This window comes from Callorhinchus milii, unplaced genomic scaffold (assembly GCF_018977255.1).
Source record: "Callorhinchus milii isolate IMCB2004 unplaced genomic scaffold, IMCB_Cmil_1.0 Scaffold17, whole genome shotgun sequence".
Classification (NCBI taxonomy): Eukaryota; Metazoa; Chordata; class Chondrichthyes; order Chimaeriformes; family Callorhinchidae; genus Callorhinchus; species Callorhinchus milii.
The window spans coordinates 13,712,326-13,728,543 of NW_024704758.1; the positions used below are offsets into that span (position 1 = coordinate 13,712,326).

A 16,218-nucleotide genomic window follows, 5' to 3' on the forward strand; every position below is an offset into this window, starting at 1 on the left:
GATTTGTGTGTCAGTTCCTCACACAGTTTGAAAATGGGGACGCAGCGACTAATTTTTCTGCCACCCTTGGAGATCTGGGTTTGATATTAAAAGCATCCTCTATTCTCTGGCGCCAAGGGTCTTATATGAGCTTGGGCTGCCTCAACCCAGTTTTGCGTGTGTTGGACAGAATGAAACTGCTGCAAGGTTTAGGATTGAATTAACCTATTCAGAGATGCACACTCATAAATGTTGAAATCTATATCAATGTTTGTTCAATGGGCATTACTTCAATCATCCCAGAGCAAAGATGCAATAATTGGTTTCTCATATTTTATACATTATCCCAAGTCATCAAACCAGCTTTTTTTAAATAAATATACATTGTACAATACCAACTGGTCTTGATCAGTTTTTTTTCCATTTGAAATTCTGAAGATAAATGAGAGCATCGCACCATCCAGTGAAAAAAAAGATTCTTTGTGAAGACATGCTAATGGAGATCGCCGCCTTGTCTTTTTAAAAATATTCATATCATATATCAAACTCTATAACAGTTATTACTCCATTGTACAACCTTGATGCAATTCCTGCAAAATACAGTTTGAAGAGATTGGGTGGTTCTGTGTTAGCTCTAAAAGCGATACAACAGAAGCCACTTACTACTTTGAACAGGTAATGAAATATTTAGTTAACATGGTCAGTTTTAGCAACATTTTCTCAGAATCTCAGTCAGCTAGGCATATACAGCCCAATTGTTTGCCATAGAGAATGTTACACTACACAAAGATGCATTTATCTATTGAGACATCCTCCCAATTATTGATTACACTCCAATGCATTGGTTTCAGCACCCCAGGTGTTGTACGTCACATAACCTTCTACTCCAGTTGCTTTGAACATTTGATAAGACATTTCAAGTAACATTAAAAGTAATTACAGTGAAATACAGAGTGAGCAGATTGCTGATCCACATCTGTTGTAATGTTGATAAAAGCTGAAATGAACCACTAGATTCAGACATTCAAAGAAACAATCATCTAGAAGATTTGAATCCTTGTCAAAATCATTTCTCAATGTGGCCTCGAAAAAGATCCCATTATTGTTTTGTAAAATAACAAACAAATAGATTTTATTTTGTTTGGTGACAAACACCTCGGGCATTGCTTTTAATGCCAGTTATCATCTAAAACACAATTCATGCAACTAAACAGTACAGAACTACTTGAATACGCTCAACGCTTAATAAGCCTTTATTCCCAAACACATATAGTGTTTTCAAAATCTGCGTTACTAAATTGCACTCTTGTTACAAACGTCTTGCCATCGTCAAGATGAACCTGATGTTGGGCATTTGCCATTAACCATCAAATAATTTCAGTGTCTTAAACTACCTGTACCATTTCGATTTACAAATGCACTCAAAGACACAAAAGTAATCTTGCTACCTTTTAACAGTTGTCCTGTTTCTTGGATTGGGTTTAAATATTCTTTTCCACTTCACAAAATATGTACAAACTATACATAAAGCAGCTATTTAAATAACCATTTATAGCAATGTATCTTTGGAATTTAGTAGCATGTGGGAACAATACAATTTTGGACTCGATTTACTTTACAATGCCATCCAACAATTGTGAGACATACTTCAACAATATACCTCATAGAGTATTTTGATATGAAAAAAATTTACACAGCAGTATCAGTGCTCAACTCTTTAGCAGCTTCATAAAATTACAATGGCACATCTTCTGTCCAGCATAAAAATTCTTCCTGGTCAACTTATTGCATTCATAAAAGTCCTGTCAGGCACATGAAAACAAGAATGTGTAGTGTCGCAAAGTACACAAAGACAAGGTATCGGGATCTGGCTCTTGAACCCATTAGCTTCGAGCAGTAGAAGCTTCGTCCACGCAGCCACCTTTTAAAAGAGAGAGCTCCTCTCTTTACCTGAGAGAGACAGAAACAATCATTTGAATATTTCACACAAAAAGTTAATTTACTTTACAATATATTCTGTGAAGGGCTTTGAGACATCTCGAAGACGTGATATCAAATGCAAGGATTATTATTACTATTATTAATGTTTAAAGATGGCAATACTTAGTTTCAGCAAAACGGAACCTCAGCTATTAGGCAATTCAGTGAATAGCTTTTACACACCTTATGGACAACAACATGCTCACTGGGGTCTATGATCAAAGCTTCACGTTCATCATCCGATTCCAGCTGAATCATGTACTCTCTGGGTGCTGCTCTGCTAGGAGCCGTATCGAGACTGGAAAAAGAACATGAAGCAAGAACAATCCACATGATTAACGTAATTCCCCTAAAACAACCAACAACAACACAGATTACATTTGTATAGCGCCTTTCACGTCGGGAGGACGTCCCATGGCGCTGCAGAACCCAAGTCAAAAAAACAGATTTCTTTTTAAAAAACACCCAAATTCAGGAATAAAACCAAGAAAATGTTTAAAAAGTAGCAAAAAAAAGGCAGGTTGACGATTCGGGTACTCATCTCCAGAATCACTGACAGTCACAATCAGGTATATGCATTATTCCTGACGATGAAATTTTATTCAACTTAAAAGTCCGCAAAAATAAAAATAAAATGCTCGAAATCTAGAAGAGAATTAGTTTAACATAAAGAATTTTCTTTTAGAAATTAACCTATTTTTCTCTTTCAAATGCTGAAAGATATGTCCTGGATTGTTTTTATTGGGAAGCCAAGACATCCAATCCTGGCTGCTAAACTAGTACTTAGCATCAGATCATTTGTGTGTGATGAGAAGGGATGTCAGCGCTGGGAGTTTTCCACATGTTTTAATGAGTGTTGGCATCTGGTATTTCCATGTCAGTCAGATGTAATCTAGGTGAAATATAGGGCAAAGCCTTATGCACAATGTCCCAGCATGTTTTGTTAACCAGAGGCTTATACGTGCACCATTTACTGCATCAATTGTGATACTTCTCCACTGCTTCCCAAACCAGTTATTCTCTGTGTCAGGCTGCTACATACCGTTTGGGTGCTGTGTTATCTGCCTATATGCACTAAGGTGATTAAGACCAAACTGAAATTATTTCACTTGGGCTTCTGAAATCGTTAAGTTTACTAAATACAGTTTCCACACTTTCCAGTAAACCCTGTGAAGTACTTTGTGACGTCCTCCCAACGTGAAAGGCACTGCACCAAAATGCAAGGATTATTTTCTGGCTGTTTTCATTAATGGACCTTTCTCACTGCTATGACTAGAAATGCATAATAAAACAAAAATAAAAACTGTAAAAACAAAAACCTTATATATGGACAGAGCAGCAATGCCTTCACACACTCACGTTTTAAGCCTTTCTTCGGTCTTTAGCAAGGCTTCCTCTGCGCCATGTCTCCTCAACCGTTCATCTGCCAGCATTTCTGATAACTGGGACATCTCTTGCTGGGCTGAATTGTTACGTTGTTCAGACGCTAAAAGCCTAAATCAGCAGCAAAAGATCCATTACTGGTGATCAATATCAACAAAAATTCTTAACCAAAGAAAACTTGATCAGTAATTTTGCTCAGTACCTGATGCATCCAGGAAATTCAAAAGGAAGCTAGTTTCTGGAATATTTTACACATATGATTGGCTCTCACAGACTTTCCTCCTACATCAATCGCTGGACCCTAATCTCAAGTCAGGTTTGTCTGGAGCCAGAATCCAGGGCAACAATGGCCTTGATCAATTTATACTATAATGTTATGCCACTACTTTCCTCTGGGTAGGAAATGGCATCTTTGCTGGAAGAAATCTGAGAAGAGAACGTTGGACTACTGATGCTGCTGCAATGAAATACCTCATTTTTAAAATTAATTTTATAAAAACAAAAACGATACTTCCGATTTCATTGAAAAAANGCAGAATTTACCACCACTTCCCTTTCATATTTCCAGGGATGTTGCCTATTTTTACGTTGACAACGTTTCTTCAAAATCTGAAACTTAAAAGGTTGCATTTGAATGAGTGAATGAATCAAGGATGGTTCAGTCTCACCTCCTCTGTAGCTCACTGAGTTCCAGATTGTCGATCTCCACGATAACACTCGCACGTTCTTGTGGAGCTCCTGGTGGCACTTCCTCACTCGCTTCGTCCTGTAGTATTATTACGAATACATCACTATATATTATTATTTAATGCTACTGTAGAAATCAGTTGGGAGCGCTGACGTTGGGCTAAACCCATTGGGATAGAAATGGAAAATAAAGCGGAAAGTGACTTGATGCAGTAACAGCAACTTCTGACCTTCTAACCCACGTACCTGTTGCTCATCTTGTAAAGAAGAACGCATCGTTTGGTACTGCCTTTCAAGTCGGTAATAACGATTCTGCAGGTCCCCATAGCGCAACTGAGTATCACGTAGTGACTGAGACACTGCTTTTAGTTGACTAGATAATACGGTCTTTTCTTCAATGAACTGCATTTCGTAAGAGAAATAATGGACAATTTTAAGATTTAAATCGACCAAACAATGGCTACAAGGCAGATTTACTGGTCTGTGCCCGATATATCAACATGGACTTCACAATGAAAAATAAAGCAGATTGTCACAAACAGCCTGCTACCTTGCCGTTCACCTGCTGAAACTGTAACTCCTTTTGGTGAAGCTCTTGTAGGTAGCCTTGGGCCTCAATCTGTAGCTGCTTCTTCTCCACGAGAAGAGACTTCACCTGTTCAGCAACATTCTCGTTGCCCACCAATGACACCGCTTCTAAACGCTACAATAAAAAGCCACAACATTTTCGTTCAAAAAGTTCAATTTCGATGTGACAGTATTGCTCCTGGATCAAGACTTCCAGGAGTTAAAGATTGCAATTGATATTTCTACTACAGCCAGTTTAACTCCTGCATAATATATCATGCTAGACACATGCAACGTTACAGGTTATTTTAACACTGGAATGGGATTTTGCTCGTCAGGAACAACAACAACAACAAGGTTCCATTTATAGAGCGCCTTTCACGTTGGGAGGACGTCCCAAGGCACTGTACAGTTGGGTCAGGACCCAAGCATTGGGTGGAAATGGTCAGGGTGAGGGGAGGGAAGGGAGGGAGCGAGGAGGGGGTAGAGAGTCAAGAGGGGAGCTGAAGGTCAAAGAGAAAGGTCTTGAGACCGGCCTTGAAGGAGGAAAGGGAGGAAGCAAGGCGAAGGCACTCGGGGCTGAGAGGCTGAAGGCCCGGCCACCAATGGTAGGGCGATTGGGGCGGGGGATGTGGAGCAGACCGGAGCCAGAGGAACGGAGGGTACGGGCAGGTAGGTAGGATAGTAGGTCAGAGAGGTAGGAGGGAGCAAGGCCGGGAATGACCTTGTAGGTGAGGATGAGGATCTTGAATTCGAAGTACAGGGTGACTACTTACAGAGACTAAAACTTCGATAGAAAAGTTTTTTTCAAGTACTTTTTTATTTTAGGAAGGATTTTAAAATGGAACACTTTCGCTGAAGTGCTTCGATAAGCATTTTCCCCAAAAATAACACAAACAGATAAATACAAGTTTCTTTGAAGCGTTTACCTGTATTGGATATGTGTTGCTCAGGGTTCTCACTGCCCCACTTCCCCGCGCTTCTTGATGCAATTGCTTCAGCTCTGCAATTTGTGCCTCTCTGTCTGCCAGCGCTATCAAATACTGCTCTTTGACAGCATTGGACTGTGTAAGCAGGAGGTTCTTCTCAGATCTAAAACGAAAAATAAGTGCTAATTTAGATATGCACATTAACGCTTGACCCTGTACTATATCAAATGCAATGATTATTATTAAACACAGGCACCGTTGCTTAGCTTGCAAATAAATCTATAGTTGGAGTATTGAAGAAGAACACGCAGCTTGTGCTTAGGTAAGAGAGTCTTCTTGATCACATACATGAATAAAAGGCAATTAAAAAATAAAATTAGTTTACATGCAATGTAATGAAGGAATATCTGCTCAGAATAGTGTTGAGTAAATATTACCATAGGGAAATATTCATCATTCCCCCAAACGGCCCAAATAAATATCCTATATGTGTATATACCACAGAGTCTCCACACACACCTATAACAATAGCAAATGTTCTCTAAAACTTCTAGAATCTTGTAAGTCAGAATGCTTCCTACTTTAGTGAAGATGCAGCATATTTTATTGCATCACAAGCACCTTATCAAACATCAAACAGTATTCCAGGATTTGACAGAATGAAATAAGACTATTCCAACATGCATAATCTTGTGCAATATTCAACCGACACCACACTTTCTCATCCTATTCGAAGTAGTCTACCAGCAAGTACTTAATACAACCCATAAATCTACCCCAGATTTATGCTGGGCTACAGACTAAGGAATATCAATTCAGATGAACGCAGTTCAACTCTAGAGCAATGCTCCATTTACTAAGTAAAATATCAGCTTATGTAAAAACGCTGTCATGGTTACACCTAGCTTGAGCAGCACTGTTCAACTCTAATGTTAAGCTGAACAATCCTACAACTCAAACCGTGACATGACTGCCAATGTATGGCAGATACTCCCGTTTTCTATAACACTAGTAAAACCCATTGGTTTATCATGTAAAAATGAATTGTGCAGAACAGAAATCTAAAAGTACCCATCAACAAGTAGATATGCAATCACGATCACACCTTTCATCTAGGATTTTATACATGCCCAGTAAGCAAAATGCCGCTGACGTGTCAAAGAGTTCCAGATAGAACATGATTTATTTGCATCAGAGCAAGCACTTTATAAAGCAATGAAACTCAATGTTTTACTGGACCAATAATGAAACGTATAAAATCATCGTTTAAAAAAAATCTACAGTATAGGGCTTTTTTTCTAAAAGAGCGGTGCGTCAAACACCAAATTCTCCTCAGCTGAAAACCGTGCCTTTACTTACAGTTATTTCTTAACATTTATAAATTTAATTGAAACAAAATTCAGGGATGCAATTAACCTTAGTTCTGCCAATTCATTCTGGTAGGAAGCAATCTCCTGCTCAGTTTGTTCTTGCGTCTTCTTAGTTAGTTGAAGTAGCTTTTCAAGTTCTTCCACCCGGTTTCTGTACCTCGATATCTCGGAATCATCACTACCAATCCACGAAGTCTGATCATTCAAACCAGTAACTCCTTTTGACTGAAAATCAAATTTTAAAACAAAAATTAACATATTTAGTGATCCCCAAACTAATATGATTATGCAAAATGCTTAAAACACTATTTCTTTGTTTCTTTCCTGTCAGTTTATTTTGTTAATTTCCTGCTCAAAGGACACAGAAATGTATTAAATGTATAGTTGTATTTTCTGCAGATTCAGAAGCCAATGATTATCCCTTGGTTAATCTTTAATTCATGGCCTTTTAAAGATTCCTTATTGAAGCTAATAGATACATCTGTTATTCTGTGCCTGCCACTAAGTTGCCCAAGAACTTCTGTTTTTATTGCTAAAAATGCTGAAAAGTCAATTTCAAAATAGTTCTATTCGATTTTAAGAATAACAGCATTTAGCTTTTCTACCTTGAGTTCATGCTTGATTTGCTGTTGCTTTAGATCGTCTATAAGTCGATCTCTCTCATTCTGCAGGGAGATTATTGCTTTCTCCAAAGACCTAATCTGAGAAGTAAGCTCTTGGTTTTGGTTCAAAACATCTAAAAGTCTTTGATCCATCTTAAAGTCTTCTGGTAATTCAGCCACCGTTACTTCAGCTGTATTAGTTTCATTTTCTGCAGTTTCAGTGGTGCGTTGAAACATTTCCATGGCTACTGTGGACTTGGCCTGAAGTTCATACAATTTCTTGCCAGCAGATTGTTCAGCGTCAATAATTTTCCTTTCCAGTTCCAGCAATTTGGTGGTTTTAACATTTAGATCCATTTGGAGCTCGTTGCACTCCAGAACTTTAGTTGCAAGTTTTTGTTCAAGTTCAAGAACTAATTGTGTCTCATTTATTTCTGATTTATCTTTCTTCATCTGCGCAAGAATAGTTCTGAGCTCTTCAACCTGTTCCACAATTTGGCCATTCTCCATTTGTAAGGCTTTTGTGTTTTCACTCTGATGCTCGAGGGATTTCTGCGCTTCTCTGCACTGCTCCTCAAAGCTGACCTTTTCACTTTCAAGCTTTTTAATTTGTTGTAGTTGTTTTTCCAACAGCTCCTTCAGTTGATTGTCCTTCAAGGATAAGACTTGGTTGAGCTCTTCCCTGTACTTAATCAGTTGTGCTTTGAGCATCGCATTTTCAGAATTAAGATCGTCCATTCGGTTGAGGAGATTTCTTAACTCTTGCTTCAATTTGCTGTTTTCAGTTACGCTTTCCTGAATGATACCGTCCTTCTGACGTTGCGTACTGAGATGGCGCTCCTCTAGCTCTCGGTAATTTGAAATTATTCGATCACGGTCATCTTGAAGGGATGTCATTGATTTTGTAAAGGCGTCCATTTTTGCAATAGCCTGGTCTTTTTCCTCTCTGGCTTTGTCAAACTGTATTTGCAACTCTTGCACTTTAGTTTCCGTTTTCCGACATTCACTGTAAGCGTTATACTTATCATCCTGAAGAATCTGCAGCTTCCTATCATAATCTTCTATTTGCTTTCTACATTGTCCTTGTATTTCTGACAAATACTCAGACATTTCACCATCTTTTGACGACACAAGTTTGGAGATCTCTGCGTCTTTATTGCTCAGCATTGACTTCAGCTGCTGTGAAATGGCACTCTGCTTCTGAAGCTCCGTGCAGAATCCTTCATTTTCATACTGAAGCTGGCGACTTTCCGACTGTTTTTCTGCCAGCTCCTTTTCTAGCGTTCGCTGTGTTATTTCCAGTTTGCTCACAGAGTCACTCGTATCAGACAGTTGAACTCTTAAATTATTATTTTCTTGCGATAGTTTGTACAAAGATTCCTCTTTTTCTTTTAGGGACTTCTGTGTGGTTTCTAGTCTTTCAGAGTGTTCACGAATAATATCATTCAAGTTAGAAATTTCTTTCTGATACTTCACCTCTGTATCATTACTACATAAATTAATTTCAGTTATAGTTTGCTCTAACTTTAAAACCCTGCGTTGGAGCTCTTGAATGTCAAAGGTTTTTAACTTAATTTCTTCGTTAAGTTTTTGTAACATTTCATCCTTTGTTTGTACCTGGTTCTCCTTACTTTGGATAGTCTCTTGGAAACGATTTTCCCACTGCTTGGTTTCTTCAATGATCCGATCCCGGTCATCCTGGAGAGAAGACATACTTTTTGCAAATGCTGCTAATTTTGCCAAGTTGTTATTTGACTCGACCTGAAGTTTTTTAATATGTAGATCGCGCCCATTCAATTCAGCTTGTAGTTCTAGGAGTTCTCCTACCACTCGGTCTTTATCTCGCTCCAGTGAATCCAGTTTCTCCTGAAAATCCATTATCTCTTTGTTATGAACAGTCTTCTGTTGATCCAGGATCATCAAAAGTTCTTTTTCTTTTTCAGTGATCTGGGCTTTAGTCTTCTCGTCTTTCTCACTGACTTCGTCCATCAGCCCTGAACACTGAGCCCGGAGACGATCGGCTTCACTTCTTGTGTCATTGAGCAGGATTTTGTAATTAATCAGTTCGTCTTTAAGACATTTAATTTCCTTATCAGATTTGGAGGCTTCGGTTGTCATCAATTCTAATTTCTTTTGCACTTCTTCACTGGAAAATTCAGACGCCTTAATTTTTCTCTCCAGGTCTAAAAGGAGTTCCTGATACCGAATGCAGTCCTTCTGAAGTTGATTTATTTCCTGTTGCTTTTCCTTGAGAAGTTCTTGCAACTCTTTGGTTGTGCTTTTAGATCGAGTGCTACCGCTTTGAGCAGACCGTAGTTTTTCCTCAAATTCTTTCACCAACTTTACTTCCTGCATTTCCTTTTCTTTGATCAAATTATGCTTAGCTTCTTTAAAAGAATCCAACTCATTTACGAGCAAATTATTTCGCAGCCTAAGTGTCTTTAGATCCTCTGTCAATGTATCAATCCGGTCAGCATTTTTAAGTAATTCTGCTTCCAAATATTCTTTTTCGTTTTTGACTTTGTCTGACATTTCTTGGACATTTTCAAGTTCTTCTTGGAGAAGAGACTTGTCATCCTCTAAAATTTTCACTTTTTCGTTTAAATTGACAGTGTCTCGCTGGTGGGATTTGAGTTCGTGTTGAATTCTTGCAATTGTGCGATTCTTTTCGTGGCCCTCCTCCTCACAACTCAACTCTAACCGTTCAAGCTTCTCGGAGAGCAAACACCTTTCTTCTTCCAAAACTCGGACTTCTTCATCCTTGGCTGCAAGTTTTGTCCACAGTGAGTCCATTTCTGAAGATAAGGACTCATTTTTTTGGAGTGTAAAGTTAATTTGGGACTGTAATTCAGACTGAAAAATATTATTCTTAGCCTGAAGGTCTTCTCGGCTAGATGTAGATAAATTAACTTCTTTCAGTAGTTGCTCTTTCTCATTCTGAGTCGTCTCTAATTGTATCTTAAGCTCCTCATAGGTTTCTTGGAGCAATTTATTTTCCTCTCGGAGTTGATTATATTGGGCAGACATCTGAAATGTTTGGCTCGGCTTTGCGGCAGAACGTGTCTGGAATTCATTAAGTCTTTCAATCTCATCCTCAAGCTCCTGAACTTTCTGCTGCTTGGATTTTGCAAACTTTCTCATCTTGTCCTTCATGTTTTCATTTTGATCGGTTGCTTCCTCGAGCTGTTTCTCAAGATCTTGCGTCTTGGCCTCAAGTTCATGCAATTTAAAAAGGACTTCTCGTTTTTCTTTCCTTGTCGCCTCCACGATCTGTCTCATCTTATCCATTTCATTTCCAATGTTTTCGTAGGCCTGCAGAAGGGACTCGTATTCTTGTTTCAATTCATCATACTTTGCTTTCCATTCTGATGTTTCTACTGCCTGAGTTTTTTTCAATAAATTCAGTTGGTGAGAAAACACCTGCTTCTCCTCAGATACAGTCTCTAGTGTGTACTTCAGACTGTCACAAGAAGCAATTAGGTTTTGATTTTCAGTGAAAACTCGATCGACTTCAGAAAGAAGCTTTTTTTTCTCTTCGTGATTTGATGAAATTTCAATTTGAACGAGCTCTTGCTCTTTCTTCATGTCAACCAAACTCTTTTCAAGAATAGAAACCTTAGACATGAAGTCTTCTTTTTCTGATGCTAAAGTGTTAATCTTATATTTCAGAGTCTGATTTTCCTTCAAGGCTTCTTTACGTGATATTAATGCTGCTTGCAATTTTCTCTGGATCAGCTCTCTGGATTTAGTTTCTGCTGGATTATCTGGTGCCCCTTGTTGTACTTCTAAGACATTTGTCTGTGTTCTTTCTTTTTCCATTTCATAAAATATTGAGTGCTTTTGTATTTGTAATTGCAGTCCTTCTATAAGCTTCTCTTTTTCAGACAATGCAAGTTCCAAAGTTGTTATGGTGCTCCCTCTTTCTTGTACAGTCTCTTGCACTTTTTCTAGTTCTGATTTTACAGTCAATATATCTTCTGCGCATATCGTGTCGTCTTGCACTTTTTCTTGGGACTGTGCAGTTTGTTCCAATGCTGCTGTGAGTGTTGCATTTTCTTTCCGAAGAGCAGTCAGTTGTGCCACAAACAGGTCTTTATCTTGGTGTAATTCTAACAGTTGTGACTCGAGACGAACTAGAGAGCAATGATGGTTCTCTTTTTCCTTCGTGGTTTGTTCCAGAGTTATTTTTAAGTTTTCGGTTTCAGTCAGGATGGACTTACAATGACTTCTTAACTGACTAATTTCAGCAGCTTGACTGTCCTTTTCCTGTTGATGCTGACATTCCAAATTGGAGAAAGATTGTTTTAGCATTTGGGCTTCTTCAGATTTATCAGCAATGATAATTTGTGCATTTTCCAGTTCTGCTTGGAGTTCGTTTATTTGCCGGTAAAATTGATCAACATCTTTCTCAAGCCTTTTCAAGTCCATGTCTTTAGTGGCCAACGTGGAAACCATGGTGGCTAGTTTATTCTCTAGGCTCTGAATGCCATCTTGCTGACCTAAGAGAGCAAGCATTTTGCTCTCCTGTACCTCAAGCTGAAGCCTAAATTGCTTCAAAGTGTTCTCTTTATCGCTAAGTGTGACTTCAACAGAACTAAGTTGGTTTTGGAGCAAACCTATTAATTCTTGATTATACTCAAACTCAGTCAGCTTGGTTTCATGCACTGACAACTGCTCTTTGACACTTTCCAGCTCTTTGGTTTGCGTGGAATACAGCTTGGAGATCTGGTTATATTCTTCCTTCTGTTGCGATAGCTGTTCTATATGGAGTTTATCCTTCTCGTGGGCCTTTTTGATGACTTCCCTTCTCGCTAAAAGAGCTGCCTGAAGTTTCTTTTGCACAAGTTCTTTTTCTTGCTTCAGCACAGTTAGCAGATCATTTTCTTCACTCTCGCCATCATTAACATCTTCAGCAGATGTTGGAGTTTCACTTTTACTGGAGCTTTCTCCACCTGAATGTTCCAGTTTTTTAGTTAATTCCATGTTGAGCTTTTCAAGATTAGAGTGGAATTGACAGCGTTCAACTTCAAACGTTTTCTCTTTTTCTTCCAATTCAGAATGATGTTTTACGATCAAGGAATCTCTTTCTTTCGCCATCTGAAGTAACTGGGCAGACAGAACTTCTTTTTCCTTTTCCCATTCATGCACACTTTGCTGCAGTTGGTCTACGAATGTTTCCTTGTCAGAAAGGCTCTCACTGAGGGCATTCAGATCACTGTCCTTCTCCATCAGTTGTTGTTTTAGTCGTTCCAGGTGCAATTCAAGTTCTTTAATCTGCTTCTGACCACTTGTCAAGTCAGAAGATAACTTGTGTACCTGATCTTCAAGTACCTTGCAGGTCTCTTGCAGTTCGGTAATTTTCCTCTCTTTCTCAGCAACACCAGTGATTTCTCGTTGCAACTCTTCCACTTTCTTCATTAAATCCCTTCTGGTAACCAGTGCAGCTTGAAACTTTTTCTTGAGAAGGTCCCTCGCCTTTGTCAGCGTTCCAATTTGTGAATGTAACTGCTCCTGTTCAGTAGTGAGTTCTAGACGCTGGGCTTCCTTTGTATGAACAAGCATTTCTTGCTGTTCCGTTTGTTTCTTAAACTCCCTCACTTCTTCAGTAAGCTTCTTTATGTTTTCATCAGAAACACGTTGCTGCATCTCAAGGGTTTGCACTTCATCAGCCAGTTGTTTTTTCTCCTCTGCTGCTTTAACCATTTCTCTTGATATGGATTTTGTAAGGTGCAGAATAGAAGCATCTTTCTCTTTTAGCTGCTGACTGAGTGAAGTCACCAAGTCTTGGTGTTGACTAATCTGTACAGTTAAAGTGTATACTGCTTGGTCTTTCTTCTGTAAGGCTTCAAGAAGTTGAGCTTCTTCTTTACTTGCACTATCTAATTGTTCTGTCTTCTTCTTTAACTCCTGCTCCAAATTATTGAATTCTTCTTGCAATGAATTGGCTTGTTGGTCATTTTCATCTAAATCACTTTGTCGTTTCAGTTTAAGTTGACATTGCTCCTCTGTCCCTCGAAGCTCAGCTATTTCTCCTTGTAAAGTTTCTAATTCTAAATGATGAATTGATTTAGTTTGCTTGAGCTCATTATGCAATGCAAACGTTTCTTCTTCGGAAATCAATAATTTTGCTGCCATATTTTCTGTCATTTCTGTTGTACCCTTTTCCCTTGCTGATGCACTATTTTGCAAATTTCCAATTTCATGTTCTTTCTCACGTAGCAGTTGCCTCAACTCACTTATTATAGATTCATTGCTCAAAACCAATTCATCCAATTTAGCTTGTTTTTCATCAACATGTTGGCTATAAGTGGATACCAATTTTTCTTGTTCTTTCAGCTGCTTTGCTCTGGTTTGCAATGATTGTTCGCTGAGCTGTTCCTGCAAAGTATCAAAAGCCTGCTGCAAAGTACCAATGTTAACATCTTTCAACTCTAATTTCTTCTCTAAATCCCCCAGTTTTTCTGTCAGTGGGCTGATTTGCTCTGCTTCTCTAGCACATTCTGCCAACTTTTGTTCTGATTTCTTCAGAATTTGCTTGACTTCCTGAATCTCTAATTTCAGTCCTGCAATTTCCTCTGACTTAAGACTGACCTGTGTCTGAAGATGCTCATTTTCTCCCTTCATGTGTTGCATAACATCAATCTGCTCCCTGGCCCGACACATATGGGTAGCAATGTTTTCTTCAAGTACCTGCAATTCCTCCAATTTCTGCTGCAACTGGCTCTGGTAGGAAGCATCCATTTCCTGCTTTTCTAGGTTTAAGCTGGTAACACATTGCTCCAGTCGTGCTTTCTCTTGAAATAGTTGATCACATTGCTGCTGAAGATTTTGAATGCTCCCAATTTTGTCTTGACTTTCTTGAGATGACTTTTCACTCAAAACCCTCAGATCCATCTCCAGCTGCTCTATGTGCTGTGCTTGACCTAGAGATTTTTCCTGCAGGGTTTGCAAGGTCAGATCCTTCTGTTGCATATTCTGATTGAGCGTCTCAAGCTGCTTTTCAACTTTCTTGTATTGCTCTTTTTGCATTTCTAGACTTGCTCTCTGGGTGTCCGTATTCTTTTCATTTGCAACAAGCATTTCATCTCTTTGCTGCAAAAGATTGACATAGTCCTTCAGTGACAAGCGACCCTTTTCCAGCTCCTGTCTTAATACCTCAACTTCACTGTTCAAGGCATTTACATTACTCTCTGTAACTTGAACAGTCTCATCCTTTTCATGAAGCTGTCTCCGAAGACCTGCTAATTCTTCTTCTTTCGAACTAAGTATTCCACCAAGTTCATTCAACTGTTCAGATTGGGTAGCGTACCGGTCTTGCAGATGGGTGAATGCAATTTCTTTCTCTTGCAGCATTTGTTCGCATTTTTTAGAGTCAAAAAGTAAATTCTGCACTTGACTCTGCAGCTGAGAGGTCAGCTCAGTGCTCTCAGTAAATTGAGATTTCAACAGATCAATTTCACCCACTTTGTCCTGCAATTTCCTCAGTGTTTTGCCCTGCTGTGAGAGTGAAGATTCCTTTCCCAAAAGAACTTCCTTCAATTGGTTGATTTCCAAATGTTGCTCCTTTGTTTGATTATTCAACCGTGAAATGGTATCTTCAAGACTAATAATCTTTCCTCTAAAGTTTTCACATTCACCCTCTTTTGTCTGCATCTTTAGAGCTAACTCTTCGTTCCACACGGTGCTACTCTCCTTGATTTGTGTGAGAGCCAACTCCTTCTCCTGAAGAATAACCTTCAGCTGATCTGCTTCAGAGCTCCCAGATGCCAACTGCAGCCTGAGATGGGAAACGGTGTCCTGCGCTTCAGAAAGCTCTGCTTTCAGTTTGACATAATCTCCCACTTTACATGCGAGCATTACATCTTTTGCCTCCATGTTCTGCTTGAACTCTTGAGAGTGAACAGTCATGTCCTGAATTTGGTTTTGAAGTTTTGAGATGGTTTCCATGTTTTCTACAAACTGTGATTTGAGTACGGTAAACTCTGCTGCAGTCTTCTGGAGATTTGAGATGTCTTTGGTTTGCTGTTGAACCAAGGTTTCCTTTTCCTGCAGGGTTAGTTTAAGTTGAGTGGCCTCAGACACCAACGCTTGAACTTGATTTTGTAACTGCGCAATTATCTGCATGTATTGTGTCAAGTGCGTTTCATCTTGTGACGTTTTAGCCTGAAACTGTTGCAGCGATAACACTTGTTGATTTAAAGTGCCTTCTTTCTCTTGGAGTTCACACGCCAGTTTCTTGGCTGTGCAATTTAAGCTACTGATTTCGTTTTTCAGTGACGCTGTCATTTCATCTTGCTGCGACAGGAGACTCTGAAGGGATACAACTTCATTGGATCTACTCTCCAACACAGAGATCGTCTCTTTCAACTCGTCTTTAAGCTTGCCATTTTCAGCGTTCAAAACTTGTAGCTGGTCCTCCAGCAGTGCAGCTGCAGTCTGCCTTTCATTTACTTTCCCCTGGAGTCGATCATATTCAACATTCCTCTTGCTCACTGAGATTTGGAATTCTTTATTTTCCCTCTGAACCTTTTCAGCCTGAATCGTCAATGTTTCCACTTGCTGCTGTAACAATGCAATGCTATCAGTTTTCTGGTCAAGCTGTTCCTGCAGACTGAGGCGCTCAGTAAACTGAACATTTGCGGCAGATTCTTTGTCAGCCAACCATTGCCTCAGTTTATTTCTTTCTTCTTCCAATGTCTGCACTTCATCCTGTAAGTTTTG

The 16,218-nt window shown here is 39.1% G+C and overlaps 1 protein-coding gene across 1 annotated transcript in view; it reads right to left on the reverse strand.

The window, feature by feature from the left end:
• Positions 1 to 290: 290 nt before the first annotated feature.
• LOC103175025 (golgin subfamily B member 1) overlaps positions 291 to 16,218 on the reverse strand; it is a 39,919-nt gene continuing 23,991 nt past the window's right edge. The window contains 9 exon segments of the mRNA XM_042341494.1: positions 291 to 1,929; positions 2,143 to 2,257; positions 3,319 to 3,453; positions 4,011 to 4,108; positions 4,276 to 4,431; positions 4,580 to 4,732; positions 5,526 to 5,688; positions 6,942 to 7,120; positions 7,501 to 16,217. Coding sequence (XP_042197428.1) covers positions 1,771 to 1,929; positions 2,143 to 2,257; positions 3,319 to 3,453; positions 4,011 to 4,108; positions 4,276 to 4,431; positions 4,580 to 4,732; positions 5,526 to 5,688; positions 6,942 to 7,120; positions 7,501 to 16,217 — 9,875 coding nt within the window. The 3' untranslated portion in view covers positions 291 to 1,770.